Source organism: Lissotriton helveticus, chromosome 1_1, assembly GCF_964261635.1.
Source record: "Lissotriton helveticus chromosome 1_1, aLisHel1.1, whole genome shotgun sequence".
Classification (NCBI taxonomy): Eukaryota; Metazoa; Chordata; class Amphibia; order Caudata; family Salamandridae; genus Lissotriton; species Lissotriton helveticus.
The window spans coordinates 1994746896-1994770774 of record NC_136057.1 but is presented as its reverse complement, the minus strand read 5'-3'; the positions used below and the strand labels follow the sequence as shown (position 1 = coordinate 1994770774).

Sequence of the window (23879 nt, the reverse complement as noted above, 5' to 3'; positions counted from 1 at the left end):
TATAATGCTCACTTATCATCCTCCCATAAGGACTCATGTGTTATCGGGAATCAATAGTATGTTATGTGCACGGTGGTGCTGTCTCCCCGACCTGAACCCTCCAGGAATATATCATCCAAAAGTTGCCCAACAATGGAGACGTACACAATGATAGGCAGACCCCAGCCTTCGCAGCAGAGTCTTTATTCGGCAACCAGCAAACACATCAGGATATTTCTTCGCCTCACACAACGCGTTTCGGAGCTCCTGGTCCTTGGTCACGGGTCGTGGCTTGTTCTTATGCAGATGCGTAGGGAGGCAGTCTCTAAATTGGCAATTATACCGCCCTCCGATGGGATCCTGCATCACTTTGCTTCCTGGGACTTGCAGTCCCTACACTAAAATGTTACCCTCAATGGGTTCCGCTTTTAAAACAATATCTTCTAGCTCTCCATAGAGCCTCCAGCTCGCTGGTTATATAATGCTCACTTATCTTGCCATAAGGACTCCTGTGTATCAGGAATAGACAGTCCGTTATGTGCACGGTGGTGCTGTCTCCCTGACCTGGACCAGCCTGAAAATATCATCCAGAAGTTGCCCCATAACGGAGATGCACACAATTCTAGGCAGACTCCAGTCTTCGCAGCAGAGATGCACCACTCTGCAAACACAGCTCGTGGTGCACTGCTGCTCGGAGGATGAAATCCACTTGTGTCCTGAGGACCTCAGGACACAAGTGGACTTCATCCTCCGAGCAGCAGTGCGCCAGAAGCCGCGTTTGTAGAGTGGGTGTTAAATTGGTACTAACAATGTGCAAGCCACTCTGGCTTCCCTCTGTGGCCCTCTTGTCTCTTTCTGCAATTTCTTCATGTTTCTTTCTTTTTCTGCACTTCTCTTGACCTCATTCTGCAAATCTCTTGTACTTTCTGCACCTCTCTTCCCTCTTTCTGAATGTCTCTTGCCTCTTTCTGCACCTCATTTGCTTCTTTCCGCACCTCTGTTGTCTCTTTCAGCAATTCTCTTGCCTCTTTCTACACTTCTCTTGCCTGTTTCTGCACCTCTCTTGCATCTTTTTGCACCCCTGTTGCTTCATTCTGCACTTACTATGCTTCTTTCTGCACCGGTCTTGCTTCTTTCTGCACCTCTGTTGTCTCTTTATGTAACTCTTTTGCCTCTTTCTGCACTTTTCTTGCCTTTTTCTGCACCTCTCTTCCCTCTTTCTGCACGTCTATTGCCTCTTTCTGCACCTCATCTGCTTCTTTCTGCACCCCTGTTGTCTCTTTCTGTATTCGTCTTCCCTCTTTCTGTACCTTTCCTGCCTGTTTTTGCATCTCACTTGCCTCTTTCTGCACTTTTCTTGCTTCTTTCTAGACCTCTGTTGCTTCTTTCAGCAATTCTCTTACCTCTTTGTGCACTTCTCTTGCCTGTTTCTGCACCCCTCTTGCCTCTTTCTGTACCTCTGCTGGCTCGTTCTTCACCTCACTTGCTCCTTTCTACACTTCTCTTGCCTCTTTCTGCATCCCTGTTGCTTTACTCTGCACTTCCATGCTCCTTTCGGCACCCCTGGTGTCTCTTTCTGCACTTGTCTTCCCTCTTTCTGTACCTTTCCTGCCTGTTTTTGCATCTCACTTTCTGCACTTTTCTTGCTTCTTTCTACACCTCGGTTGCTTATCTCAACAATTCTTTTGCCTCTTTGTGCACTTCTCTTGCCTTTTTCTTCACCTCTATTGCCTTTTTGCACATCTGTTGACTCTTTCTGTACCTCACTTACTCCTTTCTACACTACTGTTGCCTCTCTATGCACCCCTGTTGCTTCATTCTGCACTTTCCATGCTTCTTTCTGCACCGGTCTTCCTCTTTTTTGCACCTCTGTTGTCTCTTTATGTACCTCTTTTGCCTCTTTCTGCACTTTTCTTACCTTTTTCTGCACCTCTCTTCCCTCTTTCCGCACGTCTGTTGCCTCTTAATGCACCTCATTTGCTTCTTGTTGCACCCCTGTTGTCTCTTTCTGCACTTGTTTTCCCTCTTTCTGTACCTTTCCTGCCTGTTTTTGCATCTCACTTGCCTCTTTCTACACTTTTCTGGCTTCTTTCTACACCTCTATTGCTTCTTTCAGCAATTCTCTAGCCTCTTTGTGCACTTCACTTGCCTGTTTCTGCACCTCTCTTGCCTCTCTTTGCACCTCTGTTGGCTCTTTCTGCGCCTCACTTGCTCCTTTCTACACTTCTCTTGCCTCTTTCTGCACCCGTGTTGCTTTAGTCTGCACTTCCCATGCTTCTTTCTGCACCTGTCTTGCTTCTTTCTGCACCCCTGTTGTCCCTTTCTGCACTCGTCTTCCCTCTTTCTGTACCTTTCCTGCCTGTTTTTGCATCTCACTTGCCACTTTCTGCACTTTTCTTGCTTCTTTTTACACCTCTGTTGGTTATCTCAGCAATTCTCTTGCCTCTTTGTACACTTCTCGTGCCGGTTTCTGCTCCTCTCTTGCCTTTCTGCATATCTGTTGGCTCTTTCTGCACCTCACTTGCTCCTTTCTACACTACTCTTGCCTCTCTCTGCACCCCTGTTGCTTCATTCTGCACTTTTCATGCTTCTTTCTGCACCTCTGTTGTCTCTTTATGTACCTCTTTTGCCTCTTCTGCACTTTTCTTGCCTTTTTCTGTACCTCTCTTCCCTCTTTCCACACGTCTGTTGCCTTTTTCTGCACCTCATTTGCTTCTTTCTGCACCGCTGTTGTCTCATTCTGCACTCGTCTTCCCACTTTCTGTACCTTTCCTGCCTGTTTTTTTTAATCTCACTTGCCTCTTTCTGCACTTTTCTTGCTCCGGCTTTGTCAATATCATTGACAAAACCGTAGTGGCGAAACACGTCTGTCAGAGTTGAGGGGGGTTCTACACAAATAAAGAAAGATTCTATCACAAACTCCTGTGCGTGCTCATGTTTTTGTCGGCTGACACAATTTTTGTCTTCAACTGTGCATGTACGTAAACGCGGCTCACCACCGCGAGAGGAGGCACCCGGAGCTAGAGGCTGCGTCGGCAATGAACTTGTGTGATATATATATATATTATATATATATATATATATATTCACTGAAAAAACCATAGGTTATAGACCATATATAGTTAGGAAATAGCATTTAGAAAACCTTATTTTACTCACACAAAACCATTGAAATTCCATATATAGTTAGTTGCACTAACTATATATCGCGCACCTGCAATCCACTGCTGATGATGTCACATATTACATCATTCATGACATGGTCAGTGACATCACTGATGACATCACTGATGACATCTCAAATGACATCACTGATGACATCTCATTTGACATTACTGATCACATAACTGATGACATCATTCATGTGATGATACAATGAACCTCTTCAGACTCTAATATAACCTTAGATACACTCAGTGTAAACAGACACTCACAGACTGTCACTCATCCATGGAGTTACTCACACACCTAGTCAGTCTTGCAAAGAATCAATCACACCTCGATTTCCTCAACTATATAGTTATACACACCTTACTTATTGGAACATATAATAACACATATTTACTCTGTTATACAATCCCTGATACAAGTTCACAATAATCCATACAGCCACTCACACATTCACTGGCTCTTATGCACAGTTATTTATATATGTCAACTATCACATGTACTGTGTTTTACATATGTACTTACTTTGACATGTAGCACTGAGATATCCATTCACTCACCAATACACTCATGCACACAGTCAACCGCCCATACAGATGTTTCCACATGCACTTTTGAACCCATACATCTAGTGAATCAACTGCTCACACATCTATGCACAGAGTCATACACCTCCCAGACACCCACACACACACTCAGTCTCCCATACAAATACTTGGGCAACTAATCAATAACCCATATAGTTAGTCATATAGCTAATGATCAACACATGCATCAGATTACAAAACAACAGACACAATGATGCACAATTTAAAACAGTTTAGTCACTAACCCATGCACTCAGTGAGACACATTTAATCACTCACTTATACAGTCAGTCATGCACCTACTAAATCCTTCATCCAGACACTTATACATCCACTCATTCTTCAATATGTAAGACATATTTTAACTTTACAGAAGCATACAGTCACTGGATGTTGTCATCAGTGATGTCATCAGTGATGTCATTTGAGATGTCATCAGTGATGTTATCAGTGATGTCACTGACCATGTCATGAATGATGTAATATGTGACATCATCAGCAGTGGATTGCAGGTGCGCGATATATAGTTAGTGCAACTAACTATATATGGAATTTCAATGGTTTTGTGTGAGTAAAATAAGGTTTTCTAAATGCTATTTCCTAACTATATATGGTCTATAACCTATGGTTTTTTCAGTGAATTTTCAAGGTTTTGTAAATGCTAATTCCTAACTATATATGGTCTATAACCTATGGTTTTTTCTGTGAATTTCATTGGTTTTTTAACAGCTAATATCTGTAGCTGTAAAATGTATTCTTCTTTAAATCCAAAAATATATTTTATATGTTTATGAATAATTTTTTTTTAAATATTTTTTTTTCTTCGTTCCCGCTTCGCGAATCGGGAAGCTTCCCGTTAGCTGACCTTGATGCCGCGAAATAGACCGCGAGCCGGTAAACGTTTCTTTACCGCAAGTGCCGCGTTAGAAAACAACATCGTGACGCCTCCCGTCCGCATGACGTTCCACGTTGTCGCTTGATACGTCATATGACGTGCTACGTTAGCGAACTGGTACGCGAAGCGAGTGCCAAAGCGCAGGTTTCTGGAAGCAAACAGGGAGGCCCTGCAAAGCGCTTAACGTAAACACAGCAAGTCATGTGACTTGGTAATAACACTTTTCATTGGTTCATTTCACTTTTGGTTTCCTAATGATGTAAGACTAGGTCATATAATCTAAAATGAACACTTTTGATTGGTTGAGAACGCTTGTTTTTCCCAAATGATGAAAATCCCTCCTTCTTTCCTCACTCTGACTTTCATCATTGTGAGAGAAAGACCCTTTGTGATCACTGAGCAATGGCTTCTTTAGTAGCTTCAGCTGGTGCTTCCCCACCACCTCCACCACATCCAAGGAAGAGTGGACCACCTGCTCAAGTTGTAATTCAACAAGAAGAAGAAGAAGAGGAACAGGAGGACGAGCACGAAGAGAGGCAGTTTTTGCCTGAGCAGCCCAAGACGTCTCACCGGAAAGAAAACTTCATTTGGCAATTTTTTAAAATTCCCAAAGGTCAGAAAAAAGTAAATGCAAGATACGTAACTTGCCTTATATGTCAAGATAGACTGTCCAGAGGGACCGACAAAAAATACAGTTTCGGAAACTACACAATGCATCGCCATATGACTAGGTGGCATCCTAACAACTACAGTGCTGCACAGTTTCGGAACGACCTAGATAATCTCCCTATTATGGCCAGAAGATCTGTTGTACCGGAAGTAACGGGACCAGAGGGCAGGGAGATGGTGCCAAATATACAAATGAGATTTGGTGAAGTAAAACACACCTGCGTATTTTGCGATGGATTCATTTCCTACGGAGAAAGAAGCATCACTCTGATCAACAGAGCTATTGACTATCATATGCAAGTTTGTCCGAAACGCCCAAAATAATAAATACTTCTTTTTTTTGTTTTGTTGCTCCTGTTGAGCCCTTTACAATGAATCGTTTTCATTGCCCCCTCCAAGAAAAACCCAAAAAAATATAAAACTGTTCCGAAAAATTCAAAAACAGTCAAAAAATGTTCAGAAAAATAAAAAAAAAAGTTCTTTTCAGAACTACCTCCCCGTTATTAAAAAATTGGTACAATATTTGGAACTGTGCCAACCTCTATTTCTCTTAGTTCGCTTCCTAGTTCGCTCGCTGGTACGCGAACTGGAAGCGAACCAAAAACAGTAAGTATAAGGGAAGGAAACACACACTTATGTTAAAAGAAAGACAGCTATAGGGGAGTAAACTAGAGATACTATTACCCATAATCCACTACTGATGATGTCACATATTACATCATTCATGACATGCTCAGTGACATCATCAGCAGAGGATTGCGGGTTTTTTGGCAACATGCCTTATCCACGGTTTAATAACGCTGCCTTTTGCTTTATATAAGTTTTCAAATTGTATGAAATATATACCAATAGGTCTTTATGAACCTTTAGGTAGTGCTTTTGTTCATGAGGTCTGGTCGCTTCCATACACATACAGATGTTTCAAAGATGATCAAGAAGTTTATCTGAATGGAGAGGAATGCACTGAGACGCCAGATCATTCACTAATGTGTAGGCACATACAGTTACACGATTCATGCAACAAACACCGACCAAATATGGCTTGCGTGTTGCAAGGCACGCCAGTTCCTGCTATCATCCCCACGTTCAAGTTGTTGGAAAATGGTAGTTATTTGATGCTCAATAATGAAGATTGTTCTGAGTTAATTAAAAGTATTCCTTTTATCGTAACAGTAAGTGAACGGGTTATTTGCTGCAGAAATGTTCTATTTCCTCCCACACATGAACATAGGGAGTTTTCAATCTGGCCACAAATACCAACCTTGGGACACGTTTCAACGGCATGACAAGAATAAGAGCTCTTTTGTCTCAGAGAGAGGTGGCCTTGAGTTCGGCCCGTGAAACTTTCCTACTTCACATAGCGAACACCCGTACACAGGTTTGCCTTTCAATTTCAGCAACATGTTTCCGACTATCTTTAACGCATCCTCCACAAAATCCCTGGCACACTTTTTTAAAGTTGTTACCAGTGGTCTCGTGACTTCATTTGAGAAAATCTTTGGAGTCATCCCTGCTCCCTTTCATTCCATTTTCTCCACTCTGGTTCGTGGATTGCATTTTTACTTGCATTACCAGCGGACGCTCTTGTGCTTTTTTACATTTTTAAATATGGATGTCCCTCCTATGCAACCTCCGACCCTGCAGCTGCTGACACTGTTCCGCAATCGCATGCTAGAATATTATGGCACAATGCCGTTGGCGATATTAAGCACGGCATATGGATTATCTTTTCGGTTCTCCTACTTCACCTGTGTCCAGCCTGTATTTCACTGCCTGACCTGTGATTTCGATTGGGCCATTGATTTGTGTCTCTGCGGACCGGTTTCTCCTGACGTCGACTTTAATCAGCTGATGACTCCTATCATTACTCACGAGTTGATTTGTCCTGGCGAAAGGATTATGGCTGTGGCATTGATGCATGGACTACTTGGTCCCTGGAATTTACTGGCGGCAGCACAGTCTTTCTTGGAACACAGCTTTCTTGAAAACCCACCGAGCTGTCCTCTGATGGTGATAGAGGATCCGGTGCTGGGAGAGCACGTATGTTCTTTTCCGCTTTTAAATTGGATGGCTGAACTGTTTTCGGATGAAGACGGTGACTTCCTATTGGAGGCTGTTGCAGCTTATTTTGCATACACAGTTATGTCATAGACCTTTTTCATGTTTGATATGCTGAGTACTAGCATTTCATTGACAATTCATTGACTTATTTGTCAAGTTTTTATTATTTACCTTGCCTATTGGCTTAAGACTCGATAAAGTACTTGGCTGTTTTATTTTTCTTTAGCATTGAATTTTCCTAGTTTTTAATGCTTTACCTTGCGGACCGTCCACATATAAACTTGCAATCTGCTCTCATGAGATGGCACTTCTATTATCTTATTCAGTTCGTTTCCGGATCATGAGGAGGTGTCATCTAGGTCCTGGATATCTTTACACCGTGTTAAGTTAGCATGGGCTCATTACCGGTTTAAACGCCATTTTTCCTTTTTTGCAACTTCTGCACACGACACTTAGTTGTTGCTTTAGCTTTCCACCTAGTAGTTCATCGTGGTTTACATGAGAATAATATGTTATTGGTCTACTATCTGCTTTACTTGTTAAACTATATCTGTACAGCGAGTGCTAAAGTTTCAAGAACAACACGATACAGAATTGTTATGAGGTCTGATCTCCACGACTTCATACTCATAACATAAGTGCAACTTCTGCCAATTCTGGGCATGAGGCGGGTTTTATATTGCTTTGCCGAACACACATACACAACAGTTGATGCGGTTCACATGAAGAGAGAGCTGGTGTATGCTGATGTGATTCCTTCAAATCTAAGACACTAAAGTATGGACACGCCCTAAACCAACACAAAGAGACCTTCTTAGCAAATAATATAATATGTGTATTAGGGAGGGTGAGATATAAGCAGCCGCGGGCCGTGGAGGGAGTTACGATGGGGCAGGGAGGCGGGGAGGGGGAGAAGCAGGGTGGAGCCCTCTCTACCTTGCCCCTCCCCCTCCCCGCCTCCCTGCCCCACCGTAACTCCCTCCACGGCCCGCGGCTGCTTATAAGTGTTGCTAACTCTTATTCATTTACAGCATGTTAACATACTGTCACCATTCGCTTTTTATGTACTAGTAACTATGCTGGTAATTTTGCTACTGATAATATGTGTACTTGTATTCTCCACCCTGCTTCTCCCCCTCCCCGCCTCCCTGCCTCACCGTAACTCCCTCCACGGCCCGCGGCTGCTTATAAGTGTTGCTAACTCTTATTCATTTACAGCATGTTAACATACTATCACCATTCACTTTTTATGTACTAGTAACTATGCTGGTAATTTTGCTACTGATAATATGTGTACTTTTATTATCTAAGGTACTACGCCTGAGAAGACGGCATTAGTAAATAAACATTTCAAATACACGTGTTCTTCTTAACTCCATGTTCTGGTTTCTAAGAAATATATAACGACCGACTGTTCATGAGTTCCACGTATCCTGAGGTACTATAAGTTCATATTCTGGATTGTCTAAACATTGAGAGTTTGTTATATCCAATGTGACACTGTACCTAGCTTGCTAAATAGTTTTTGATTACTAACGTGAGTTTTGGGACACCCTAATTCGCCGAGGTTCCAATCCTCTGTCCACAGTTCTGTGTGAGAACAGAAACCCTGCGACAGGGGCACCCCCGACCCTTGCTGGAGCTTCATCACACTTGCGATACAACTCCAGCAATGCGCCACCTTTACGGCACAGATACATCACGCATCTGTGCTGTTTTTGCCCCATGATGCGCCGCATTGTAAATGCAGCACACCATAGGTGACGGAACAGCGGCACAGAATGACTAATACATCCCTGGTGATGCGCCAGTCATCATAAATCTATCCCTATGCTTCTTATCTTGTTAGAGATGAACCGCCATATGTATCATCAAAGTTATTTGCATTTCCTAAATAGCGAACTTTAAGGAATAAATAGCGATTCTTTACCATTCCTAGTTTGCGATGAGCTATTTGCTAATTAGCCGAATGTAGCCCAATGAAGCCCAATGTAGCCCAATGTAGCCCAAAGATGGCCGCCAGACACACAAAAAAACAAATGTAGCCCAAATATCAGCCAGATGTAGCCCAACTATAGCCCAGTGACAGAATGACCAATCAGCTTCGCAAACCTCCGTTACGCGAAGCGGAGCGCTGTTACAGATATATATCTTTTTTTGAACGTTAATTTCTCAAAATCCACTGGAGCACATATATTGAGACCTAGCAAAGGCACATCGGGCTACCAGTCCCTAATATTTTGCCAAGTTTCGTGCAAATCCATTCAGCCGTTCAATTATTATTTTTATTATTTTTTTTTGCCCCGCGGGGCCCTTTTAAAACCTCCACATCAAACCTAGGGGGTCAGCGAGGATCTACTATGCCCCCTTATAGTTATTTCCCCCTTTGTTTTGACCTCCTCTTGTCTCTCGATCCTACCGAGAGACAAGATGGCGGCCGCTACGGACTGTTTGGAATGTTGACAGACGCCGGAGAACCAATCAGCTTCGCTTCACAAAGCTCCGTTGCGCGAAAAGTCCGCGAACCAGAGCGCTAACCGGTCCGCTGTTACAGATATATATCTTTTTTTAAACGTTAATTTCTCAAAATCCACTGGAGCACATATATTGAGACCTACAAAAGGCACATCGGGCTACCAGTCCCTACAATTTTGCCAAGTTTCGTGCAAATCCATTCAGCCGTTCGGGCTAAAAGTGAGGCCAACCGCCCTATGGAAAACTCAATGTTAAAAACACGTTTTGGGACCCCCCTTTTTTCTCGGCCCCCACTGGACGAACCCCCCCCAAATTTTCAAGGGCTGCTCAGAAACAAAATGTGCCATTTTCCTGAAAATTTCAGCCAATTCCGTCCACAAACGCCAAAGTTATTAGACATAGAATTTTCAAAAAACCCATAGAGAAAAAATTCCTAACTATATATACCTACTGGCGACCGCCAGTAGGTAATATATATATATATATATATATATATATATATATATATATATATATATATATATATATATATATATATATATTGCTTTCCTATAATTGATGTGTTACTATTGCCTAATTACTTAACATGTATTGATTTTTGATTTTCATACTGTTATTTACTAATACATGCTTACATTTAATTCATTATTAATACTAAACACTATTGGTATTTCAAGTGTCAGAGCTTTACAAATATATATTAGTGCATCCCTACACACAAACCCACACACACTACATGTGAGTGAATCTAAACATGTTAAATTACTCTTACACTTTGTAGTAAATATACTAATTGATGTTATTCACCATTTCCAAGTGTATACTTACTACAAAGTGGGGTCTTGAATGTCTCCACCCACTGAAAAAGGGAGTAGAACTACGCTTACAAGTGTAAAGTCACTACAGGCAAAAAGATCCATGTTAGTTCAGCATTTTAAGTCCCTACCACCGTTATTTTCCATGGGAGGGTGTGTTGTTGTGTGGACTTTCGTCAGCCATGAGATGGAGTAATTTACTATTGTTTTGGGTCCCATTTTGGCTGTAGTAACTTTAGAAGTGCAGTTTGTGAATAGCAATGGGCTTACTATTTTGTGGCTGTGTGCAGGTCACTCCCTAAACCCCTATCTACCACTCCACAGACTGCTCCTTACTCCTCCCTAAACCTCTCCCATTTAGTAGTAAGTAGGCCCCTTTTTCCAGCCACTTTACCTGGTCCCTCCTGCATTTACTACTTAGTAAGCTTACATGTGTGAGGATCTCCCCATAGAAATTATACGAGTTGTGGAGGTGGAGATTTACACTTGAAGGTGGATGAATACCATTTAGTAGTACTTTATTTTGTAACATTTTCAATGGCATTTATGAGCACTGCATACAGCTAGATACATCTGTTCCGAGTTTCTCACCTTATATAACATAAAATAGTACACTGTAATGTAATCTGTATCTTCACATCCTATACCAGCTATTCATTAGTAATGTGCATTTAGGGACAACAAGCTCCATAATGCGGCGAACACCAATTACAACGCATGCAACGTTATGACGCGTACACAATACGACGCGTCCTATTGCTTCGCATGCGCTTTTAAAACGCATGTGATGTAATGGACGGCCGCCGGGACGGACGTGTGCTGGGACAGAGACGAGGAAGAGACGACGCTGGAACCGGAACTGGGAGAGAGGAACCACGAGGAGAGAGAGGTAAGGGACAGGTGGTCGTAGTGTATGGTAGTGTTTTAGGCTTTAGGTTTTAGGGCTTAGGGCTTAGGGTTGAGGGTAGTGTCAGGGGGTCGTAGGGTAGGGTAGTGTTTTAGGGTTTAAGGCTTAGGGTAGTATCAGAGGTGGTAGGGTAGTGTTTTAGGACTTAGGGCTTAGTCTTTAGGGTAGTATCAGGGGGTGGTAGGGTAGGATACTGTGTTAGGGCATAGGGCTTAGGCTCGTGTCAGGGGGTCGTAGTGTAGGGTAGAGTGTGTGTTATGTAGATCACTGTATTACTGTTGGGGTAACTTTAGGAAACTAATTGCGATGTAAAAGCATGCGGGGGATTTGGGTGCGTTGTAAAGGGATTTTATATGCATTTGAAAGGAAATGCGAAGTAATGGTTTCCGATGTAAAAACGGGCATTGTGAACTGAAAACTGCGATGTAAAGGCACGCGTTGTTTTAGTTTGTGATGTATTGTCATACATTCCCATAATACAGTTATAATATAATGCTCTAGGAAAGTTTGTTGTGTGGGAGTTGTGTTTCTTATTTACTGGTTGCAGTTCTCCACTCTACCTTCTCTTATTAACATCTTATGGTCTGGCCTATCTCAGATAGGAAAACCTAAGAAAAAGTAAATCAACTGCTCATGGGTATCTCCTCATCTATCAGGAAAGATATATTTCCTCTCAGAGTACATTCAAAGTCAACCATGCGGGGAGGACAAGGAAAAGAAGAAGGATAGGGAGGAGGCACGGGTCAGGGAACCCATTCTCATCCCACCCAGTCTCAGGCTATATACTTGAGCGGAAACCTCTCACCCGTGTCCACTTCACACCTGTGTTATCTTTGGTCTAGTCATTTGGGCGATTGCTGCAATGCCCTCCACGCCACCCACAGTATATGGTGCCTAATAGGTGTCCGCTCAGGTAATTAACCTCTGAGTGGCCATGGATGTCGGTATTCCCTGTCATGCTTCCTCATCAGCACCTATCCCCTGTGGCTACACCTCACTCTGGGTGCTCCCAGTTTTAAAAACGTTCCCCCCATTGTGCTACAATAGGACGCCTACGTAGTCCTGTTGCCTTTTCTCTCATCAGTGCCCTATGTTCTGTACTTGCACAACATGTCACATCTTGCCTCCAAGCATTCACTATTGGACTGATGGTCGATTTCCAGGCCATGGCAATTCGTCGTCTAGTGAGGACTAGAGTCAGATCCATGAACCTATTCCTGACTTTTCACTTAGGTGGGTGAGGGAAGAGCCCTGGCAGACAAGTGCCAGCTGTTGGACTAATCTCTCATCCTAATGTCCTGCCCAATGCCGCTGTCACCTCCTCCCAAAATTTCACGAATCTGGGACATGTCCATGTCATGTGTAGGAAGGTTGCGTCTTCTTGTTTGCACTTAGGGCAACTGGGGATCTCTCCGCCATAGACAACATTCAATCTGTGGGGTGTCATATAGGTCATATGTAAATAATGAAACTGCATATATTTAAGTCTGGTGTTGCAGGAGACTTTTTGGGATAAGCTTGGGCCTTATTCCATTCTGAATCTGTGAACTCCTTCTCCAACGCTGACTCCCACCTTGGACGTAACGCCTTAGGGGTTCGCGGTTCATTTCTGACAAGAAGCAATATAACAATTTTACTATGAGGCCAGCTGGTCCCACAGTTATCAGAGATTGCAACACTGAGTGAGTTGCTGGCTTTTTTCTGCCCCCTCCCCACAGTGCCCTGAACGTCCGGGCCAGGGCCTTGTATAGGAGAAATTGGCCAGAGGGGGATCTGTATCCTCCACCAAATTCTCGAAAGGAACAAAGGTGTTCTGATGATAAAGATCCCCCACTGTGTCTAATCCTACAGAGGACCGTGCTGGTAATTGCTCAGGTGCAAAGAGAGACAGGGTCTCCATGTGGCAACCCTAGCTGAGGAAGGGCCGGCGAATATCTAGAGTATCCTCTGCTTTGGATATCCCATGTGTCCAACATTTAAGGGCTGTTTTCAGTAATGGCAACTGTTGCGGGGTATCCACCACTGGGTTAAGCAATTTGACCAGTAACTATTGCTGGGTGGCGTTCCCACCTCCTCCAGTCCTCTGTTACCTAACCAGTGTCCAACCCATTGAAGCTGGGCTGCCAAAAAGTATAATTCTAAGTTTGGTACCCCAAGGCCACCCTCCCTCATGGGCCTTTGCAAGGTAGTTAAAGTCTCTCTCCGCCTTCCCATGTCCAAAATAAGGTCTCTCAGTAGTGAGTCCAGCTGGCAAAACCATCCTCTTGTCTGCTTAACTGGCAGGTTAGCAAGGTAATATAATAATCTCGAGAGCATGGCCATCTCTTATAGTGAAACCCTGGCCATTATGGGCAGACACAGCAAACAGAAGTGTACACTACATTGAAGAGATCGAAGAGCCCTCCCAAGATGACCCTTCTGTAGGTCTTCAAATGTGTGGTATACGTTAATCCCTAGGTATCTGCAGGTGGTGTGTGCCCAGTTGAGGTCCCCCAGGATGTCCGGTGGCCGAGGGAGGGTGTGAGACATCGGGAACAGGTAGGTCTTGCTCCTATTGACCTTCAAACCAGACAAGCCCTCAAAGGTTGTAAGGCGTTCGAGGGCCGTGGCTGTTCCTTTTACCACACCAGTCAGCTATATGAAAAGATCATCTGCATATAGTGAGATGGTGTGTGTGCGCCCCTGTATAAGTATTCCCATACCGTCCCAAAATAGAACCACTAGGGGTTCAATCGCCAAGGCAAACAAAAGCGGTGACAGGGGGCATCCTTGCCTTGTCCCCCGGCAAATTCCATATTGGTTGGAAACTATTTTTCCTGGTGCACTCTCGCTGTGGGTTTGCCATATAACAGCTGCATCCATTTTAGACACCCATCTCCCAGTCCCATCTGTCGCAGAACCTCAAAAAGATAATCCCATCTAACAGTGTTGAAGGTCTTTTCCAGGTCAATCGACAAAAATGCAGTCTGGGGAACTGCCTGGTCATCCAAGTGGAATAAAAAACCCAAGGAAACCATGGTAGTGAATTAGAAGGTCCGAACTTGTGTACCTAACACCGCTATTTAGTTGCCATCTCCAGACCGGCCCTATTTCTCAAAATGAGTCCAATAACTTCCACTCTGCCCAGGGACCAAAGAACCTGCAACAAAGTGTGTGGCTCATCCCCTCTACGTATTGTCTTTTCATATTATTTTATTCGCTGTCTCCGGGGTCACAGCTGGGAGCTGCACGCTATCTGCTTTGGGCAGGCACTTGTTTGTTTTTGTTTTTTTCACCCAAAAAAGCACTGGCTTTCAGGCAAAGCCAGACTGATTGGCTTTGACAATGCTTGATTACTTTATATAGCTATGCATGCGCTCAAAATGTGTTTTAAATAATTACCTCATTTGAATGTTGCTGATGTTACCAGGAGGAGGCTTCCAGTTTATTGTAATTGAGTTTTTTTGTAAATCACTGATGTGACTCGCAGCATCCTGTCAAAAAAGAAAAAGCAAACATTCAGTAGTTCAACGAAGGCAAGGATGAGTCAGCAACGACCAGACTCAACAACCACATGCTGAGTTGCATTTATTAGAAAGGTTTTCTAAAAAAGGATTTTGAATATAAGAGTATGATAAAATCAAATAATATGTATCCTCTCAACATTTTAGTAAACCTTTATATTATGTAATAGTTTGACACTTGAAGGTTACCCAACCAAAACAATTAAATATGATATTTTTATTGTATTCTGGAGGATGATTTAGAGGTTTTAAAGGATACAGTTGCTACGTAGTGCTTAATTTAAGCCGGGGGCCCGCACTTATTTTTCCTCATCAGACATTTCCGGAAAACGAGAGGGAAAACGTACAAAGGATAAAGAAGAAGGGAGTGATAGATGGAAAAACTAGAGGTGGGCGAGCCAAAAGATTACCCGGGAAGCCAGAACAGAACCAAAGGTCTGGCTCAGATCCTGGAGCCTGTGCACGAGCTGAGTCCTGAAAATATTTCCTATGTAAAAGGGTTTTGCGTTACCACGTGGACGTTTTGACATTAATAGTGTACATTACAGCACTGCAGTGAGAAGTACCTATTAAAAGAGTACAATTGCTAGTTACATTTTTGATTGCTCTGCCATACACGATAATGAAGATCATTTTTTGGGTAAAGTAAAATATTTGCATAGGATCACACAAATCAGTCAGTAAATTTGTCTTTGCTTATGCTAAGGCTTTGTTTTTACCTAGTAGTGCAGAAGAATCACAGGATGATGAGCCCACGCCGAGACAGTGCTTAATTTGAGCCAGTGGGTTCCGGTGCTCGGCACCAGCACTTAATCGTGAACACCAGCCCTTATAGGCGAACTTGATCCAAAGTGCACTTCATGAGCACTGGTTTAGGACACATTCATATTTGGTAGGACGGGGAGATTAGGTGATTTGCCCAGAATCACAGAATGTTGAGCCAACACCGAGACTCGAATCTGGGTCCCCAGCTCCAAAGTTGGTAGCTATGGCCATTACGCCACACCCTCTCCCGACTTGCCGGGTTTAATGTTTAGTAGTTGGTTCTGGTATGCACTAACAGGAGCTGGTGCAAGCTGCCTCCCTTTGAGAGCCCCAGCACTAATTTTATCACAAATTAACTACTGTGCCGAGACTCGAACCTCGCTTCCCAATTCCACTGTCTCCAACTCTGATCAGAATGCCACATCCTGGGTAGAGGGATGGAGAGAAGTAGAAACAACACGAACGCTCGGCACATTATAGGTTCAAGTTTTCCACAGGACTTCGAGCTGAGCCAGAGACAGTCTCAAGCCTAGCTCACCCACCTCCAGTTAAAAGCTAGCTTCCCTAGGTACTTCCTGTTTCTTTATCCTGCCTCAAGTCTGACACAGGGAGGGAGGGCAATGATCATATTACTGTGTACCGGGCACCTGAGTGCAGGTGGGGTGCAATGTGTAATGAAGGCTTGCTCTATTGAGGGCGTTCCAGCTTCTATGGAGACCCTTGGCTGAGGACAGGCTGATGGCTAAGGTTCCATAGCAATTAGGTAGTGTGCCTGTTATCTTCAGGAGAGCCAGGCCTTATGAAAGCTAATACCTTTTTTCCAATGTGGGAGATCAGGGCCTCCGATATCAGCTGCAGCATCTGTATGGTGGAAGGTGTACAGGGATTGTGCGTCTCTTTTTAGTATGCAGGTAGGAGAGGCACTTCCATGGTCAATTGTGTGACTGCACATTTGCAGGCTTTCATTTTTTCAGGGCGCACATTCTGTTCTTTATAACAGCACACTACCTGCAAAGGTGCCAGTGTCTCTTGCAGTGGCTTTTTCTGGCACTTTAAAATGGGCAACTATGAACCTAAAAGGAAACTTGGATTCCTCTTCCTCTAGTCACTCTCCCATCATGCTAAGAAATCCAGAAGTGAGAAGGTGGATCCAGTGGTTGAAAAGTCTATATGATAAATTGTAAAAGTGGCAATGGAATAACTTCGGGCTCCTTCTCCTGCTTCATCTATGGCAATTGGCCATAATACCTCTGAATCCTCTGCGTCAAGTCCTGAAGAGAAGAATACAGAGCATATATCCTTGGACCAGAGCGGCAAATATATAGTTAAAGACCTTCTACCTGAAATGCTGGGATGAACAGAGAGGAATATGGATTTCCCTGCGGACCAGCCTGCTACTACTTCTGTGGATCCTGTTCTTAGAGAAGGCTTCTTCCTTGGGTTTTCCTATACACAAACATGTGTCTAATGTGGTATTAGGGGAATGGACGAACCCTTACAAGATTTCTATTCTACAGTATATGATTACATTATATCCTCTAGATCAAATAGATAAGAGAATGCTTGATTCAGTGGATTCCCTGGTGGTCAGCTTAGCGAGTCATGCTTCCATGGCTGTAGACAGTATTCTGTAGGACTAGGCAGATAAAAAGATTGATTTGTCTCTCAAGAAATCCTATTCTAGATCTCACCTAGCTATGCAAGCTGGCAGTTATGGAGCATAGGCCATGCAGCCTATAATTTCAGACTTTAAAGACCATTTCAAGGATATTTGGTGGGAGTGAAATGTTCTTCTCTTTTAAGAACAATCATGAACAGGTTTAATTCCTTTCTGGCATGTCTTTTGATGTGGTAAGAGCTGCCACCCTGGCAGAAGTAGCCATTACCATTATAGCATTAATAGCACACAGATTCAGCACAAACATCTACGGCTCTAAGGATGCCCTCTGGAGCTGAACGCAAAGAAAAGCTACATAAACTATAGAAAAGAAACACTACTCTTTCTGTCAGTCTATAGGTGCCAGTTCTTTAGATTATTTTTCAAATCATTGTTAGGGCAGCCTTCAAGAACACGTAATGAATCACATTCTTACCCCAGGAAGAGCAGGAGTAAGGGATCTAGAAGTCAGACTGAACAGAAGAACAAGTGTTCTCCTCATTCCAAGAGGCATTGCTCATGACAATCCAGGAAATGGCCAAGAGTAGCCAGTAGGAAGAAGGATAATGTTTTCAGTGAAGCATTGGAAAGATCAACTTCAAATTCCTCGGTGATTCCAGTAATGAAGACGGTCTGCCAAATGGACTTCGCTTCTATACTTCCAGACTCTAGGACCATAACTATGCCTTATCTCAGGAATTTGATGCAGAAACAAGCCATGAAGTCGTAGATCAGGAGGCTAATCCTTAAAAAAACATGTCACATTAATACCAGGATAGGAGAAGGGCGTATATTCCAGGGTGTTTCTGGTGCAGGTTGAAAAGTAATAATGTTGAGGAGCTTCCAAGTTGTCAGTTCACCTATGTGTGACAATTCCATACTTTCATTGTGCCTAGGTGTGGCATTTCTATGTCAACAGTGTCACACTAGGAGTGATACTTTCTAACAAACAAGTGTGTGCTCAAGACTGTACAAAACTGTTTATAGTACAAGTTACTGCTGTTGTTGCAATATAATTTTCTAGGCATTCTAACAATGCAAAAATATTTCAGTATTTGTTGAACCGGTCAGCCTTAGGCTGGTCTTCCCTCAAACATTTTGCCTTCCGCCTCAATTTTTTTCCTGATCTCATTTTGCAGGCCTTAGTACTCTTATTTCTAAAGACAGTGGCCCCTAGACAAGGATTATTAAGGGCAAACAATAAATATAGACCCAGACAGTACTATATTTTACAGCTGTCCAGCCGGGCAGGTGTTTCAAATATACACAAAATTCAGCAAGATACAAATAAAGTGGGACACAAGCCAGTATCCAACTTAGTGGGAAGGATGTACAACATGAAACAAAAAGGCACAGGCAGAGTAAATTGTTTGTCTGAGACACATTTCGGTAGGACAAATAAATTATAGTGGAGACCATTACACATAATAAGTATTAAATAAAGAGGTGTATATGGCGTACAACAAGTCAATGGCGTTTCGCACCCTTCCTTGTCACTAGCGACCGCGGACACAGCTCACAAGTTACTGGCTTGCCTTCCCTGATATGCAGCAGCCCACTGCAATAGGCCACTCTGATTTCAAGACCGCTCCGTGGCGTGAAAATTTCAAGCGCCTCCTTTAAGCTGTTACAGCCTTTATTAGGTCAACTCTGATCCAGCATCCAACTGCACAGACCGCGGCTGTCTGCATCATTAACTCTCCTTGTACTTGGCTTGGACTTTTACTCGGTTTTCGCCTGAAACAAACCTCCTCCAAGTCACTCTTACCTGGATATAGGCAAAATGTATACAGGCATACCATTGTTAATGTCCTGATGATGATCCCATATCTTTAGTAAGGATTGAAACGCCGTCGACGTGTTGTACGCCATATACACCTCTCATTAATCCTTGTCTAGGGACCACTGACTTTAGAAATAATGGATTACCCAAGGTCCCTGACCAACCTTATTTGGTTTCCCTTGTTCTTCATAACACTCCCTTAGTACTCTAGCATGGTTAGCCGTGGTAAAGTTCACAAATTGCTTGTGCGATCTCCTGTAAACATAGTAAAATTGGCTTATACCCAATAGGCACATTAAATTGACTTGTAAGCTCCCAGTAAAGTAGTACTACATCTACCCAGGGGTTGTAAATGAAATGTTTTGTGTCACCCACTTAAGAAGTCCTTTAAACCTGGCTCATCCTCGCCGTGGCCACCTGTGTGTATAGTTTTAAACTGCCATTTTGAAATGGCAGTATACACCTTTTGGCCAGGCCCAAACCTTCTTTTTTAATACATATAAGCCACCCCTAGGGTAGGCCTAGGGTAGGCCTGGGCAGCCCAGAGGGCAGGGTGCAGTGTATTTAAAAAGTTGGACATAACTTTTAAGTTTTACATGTCCTGATAGTGTAAAAACTCTGAAATGTGGGTTTCACTACTGCAAGGCCTACCTCTCCCATAAGATAACATTGGGTTACCTTATTACATTTAATAAGTTATACTTTCAATTGGGAGCAGGTAGACAAGTTTAAGAATTGTAATTAAAAGCCCTGTTAAATGGTAAAGTAGGATTTTTAATCACAATTCTGAAAATGCCACCTTTAGAAAGTTGCAAAAAGAACAATTGCTGGATAGAATGCAGAACAGTGTCATACATTCACCCCATTACAGAGAGCTGGGTCTAAATCCATCATTTATTTGCTCCCCATGCCATTCCAGTTTGAACCAAGCCATATGCAAATCAGAACAGGAAGGGGTGGGAGCACACTGCTTCACCTCCCAGCACAGTTTGCCCCTTAACACTATGGTAAATGCAGTTCTTAGTACATGCTTACTTGAGATTTTACTGGAGTGTTCCACCAAAGTTGGGGCAGGTTAGTGTTGTGCATTTCTAGATACCTGTTTCTGGATTTCATCCGTCATCAGTAGAGATAAAAACGAATTTTATATGGGGTTGCTGAGCAGGCTGCCACAATCCTTACAGGTCTCAGTACCTTTTTACAGGCGCACTGGTGCATCCCCACAAGCTGGTCAGCTGCATGGCTCAAAGGAACCTTTTCAAAACAGGAAAGGGTGGGAGCACACTGCTTCACTTCCCAGCACAGTTCGCCCCTTAGCATTATGGTAAATGCAGTTCTTAGTACATGCTTACTTGAGATTTTACTGGAGTGTTCCACCAAGGTTGGTGCAGGTTCATGCTGTACATCTCTAGACACCTGTTTCTGGATTTCGTTTGTCATCAGTAGAGATAAAAACAAATTTGATATGGGGTTGCTGAGCAGGCTGTCACAATCCTTACAGGTCTCAGTACCTCTCCTCCTCCCAGGGTGAGTCTGGTTCTTTGATTCGTTTTCTTCCTCTTCTTTCTCATTTCTCCTTCCTCTACATCAATTATCTCTCTTTCTTTTTCCTTTCTTTTCTGTTCTCTAGTAATACCTCTTTCTTTCTTCTTGTTTCCGGGAACTTTTCTCCTTATTGGTCCTATGCCTCGCTCTTTACATTTTCATCTCTCCTACTGCAGTCTCTTTTTGTCCGCCATCTTACTTTTTCCTCTTTCAGTCTCTTTTGGCATGTTTACCCTTCTCTCCAATATTTTGCTATATATCACTTTGTTGGGTTTTACTTCTCCTCCCATTCATCTCTAGAGCGGTTCTCATTCTCCCCCTCCATCCTTACTCCAGCATCTTGTTAAAAGATTAACTGTATACAGATTAATCTGTATATGGTGTTTATATTCCAGCGTATTTCCCTCACTCTTCTCTCCAATTCCAGTTGCCCTCTTTTCCATCTCACAGCCATTCTCAGGCCTTGCAATTCTCCAGCCATTCTCTCTTTTCCTGCTCTTTGATCTCACCTTCATCCTTCCAACAACATTTAGCTTTCTCCCCCCCCCCACACGCTCTTCTTCCTCCATTTTCCCTTACCCAGCATCTACCAACCCGCTTTTCTTTTCTGCAGTGTAATAGTAATTATACTTGTTTATATAGTGCTTATTACCCCTGACGATTGTATCCTCCGCCAGTCCCCTGGTCTGTGTTCTCTTTAACATCGTTGTGCGGTATTGACAAATATGCAGCCTGGGTGGGCAGCATTAAGAATACATTGCTCGTCCTGGTACTGGTAAGAAGGGTTGGGGGCAGAAATAAGTTTAAAAGTTAATTGCTCATGCCCTAAAACTTCTCAGATGCACGATGTTTTCCTCTGCTTGCTGGCAGAGTGCACTCAAATGTGTTAGTGTCACAGAAGATACTTGACACTTGAACTGGCTGCCTTTAACGAGTACTTTTGGGACAAAGGATAGCAAACATGACAGGTAATTAAGTAACAGGGAATTTACTAAGTTACAGCATCCGGGCCTATTTTTGACATGGTAGATTTGACTCTTTCAAATGTTCCATACACAGCTCCCCCAAAAGCAATTGGAAGAGTGAGGAATTTGTGGGTTATTTCTGGAGGTGAGCAGTCAACAAATTAACCGGTAGATGCGAGCCAAGGTTCTGGCTCGCAAGACTGGACTGGAAACCCAAAGCAGCCCTGGCAATCTTGTCAGACCAGCTCCCTTTACCCCCCCCCCCACCCCCCGGGGGGCGGGGGTGCAGGTGTCAAGCACTTTTTTTTTACTGGGGGTCGATATTGCAGCACTGCTGCAAAACCCGCCCTCACCACTAAAAACCGGTCTTCTACACTTCCTGCCTCCCGGGGAAACGCCCGATGCCCGCTACAACCATTCCTGCCCTTCTGGCACGGATCTTAGAGCCCATGAATGAGCCGAGCCCAGAAAATATGGGTTATGGAAATCACACAAAACAAAACTTAAAATATGATAAAGTCGTTTTAATGTTCAAAATTTTTTATTTCATTACATTGTGGAAGCTTTGACATTTAAAGTGCACATTCGAAAGTGCTTTTGGGAAAAACAAAATCTTGGAAAAAGTTCACACAATTGAAGCAGGGAAGCCGTCAGTTATCCAGGTTTTTTGGTTCACTCTTTATAAATCAGCCAGTAAATGGTATCTATTTGTATTTCCTTATGTTCTGGCTTTATTTTTACCAATTAGTGCATTCGTCTGCAGTTTTTAAAATATAGTGCAAACTCGACCCAAAGGTATTGGAGTGCTTTACATGAGCACCAGTTGCATGGTACAGAGTCACATACATTGTTTATAGGCATGGTGAGATTAAGTGATTTGCCCGGAATCACAGAATGTTGAATCGACCCCAAGACTCGAACCAGGTTCCAGAGTTACAGAGTCAGCAGCTCTGGCTGTAACACCACAGCCCAGGTAGAGGGAGGTTGGAGGCAAGCAGAAGCCACATGAAAGCTTGGCTCATTACGTGCTCTAAGTTCCAATAGGACTTCGAGCTGAGCCGAAGTCAGGCTTCATGCTTGAGCTTTACTGGCTCGCCCACCTCTAGGAAAAAAACGTCACAAAGGGAGAATGCAAGGACCCGCAGGATTGGGATAAAGGGACAGGGATTATCTGGCAGTGGATTAAAGGGGAATGAGATAGATTCAAGACTAGTAGCCTTGGTATTCGTTGCGCTGACGTTTAATACCGCTGGACGCGGGTAACCCATCAGAGCTTTGGGTACCGGCAATCATTCTTTTACGAATTAGGAAATGTTGCTACATCTATGTGTTTTTGCAGTTCTCTTAGAATGGTTTAAAACCTCTTTAACTTAACCAATCTGTTTTAATTGAATCTTATGATATAAATCTACTTTTATTAATGTCAGACTTTCCATAACAGTGATCGCTCACACAAATTGTTGTCATATCAGGCCTACTAGTTGATAAGGCAGCATACGATCTGGCAGTCTCATACATTTCATATGCATTAATAGGTCTTGTGGTTGAAACACTAAGTACTTCCTCTGAAGAATAGGACTTTTTCTGTTTTTTTAACAAGAAATCTATAGCCTCCTCTGGCTCTGAATGCACACATGTCCCTGACACACAGTCGCCTGGAAACAAGAACAACAAGGCTTTCGTACCAATGGAGGGGTCTTCCATAAGGGATTTGAACTCTGGCCTCAACGTAAGAGCTATGTGACTCAACTCTGCACATTTATAGACTCTGAAGCCATACACACTCAAATCTAGCTTCTTTGCAGTAGCCCGATTAACCATTTCACACTACCATGGATCAAACAGATCTACCAATAATGTCATGAGTAATTTTGTTCTTCTGTTAGGTGACATCTAGTAGATAGGTGCTATGCCTTAATTACTGTCACTGAGAAATTGACTGCTTCATCAAGTACTACTATATTGAAAATGTTGAACCCCTTCCACAAATCCACAGCCTCTGCTGTAGGAGGACATTCCAGCCAGGATATGAACTTGTGATGCTTTACCTGCATCGTTCAACATCTCCAACTTCATCTTAGTAGTGGCGGCTCCTCCATTTGAGT

At 43.1% G+C, this 23879-nt stretch overlaps 1 protein-coding gene across 1 annotated transcript in view; it reads right to left on the bottom strand.

The window, feature by feature from the left end:
* LOC144776123 (putative defense protein Hdd11-like) overlaps positions 1–23879 on the bottom strand; it is a 111982-nt gene that overhangs the window by 61903 nt on the left and 26200 nt on the right. The window contains exon 4 of the mRNA XM_078659253.1: positions 14938–15029. Coding sequence (XP_078515379.1) covers positions 14938–15029 — 92 coding nt within the window. The remainder of the gene's footprint in view (positions 1–14937; positions 15030–23879) is intronic.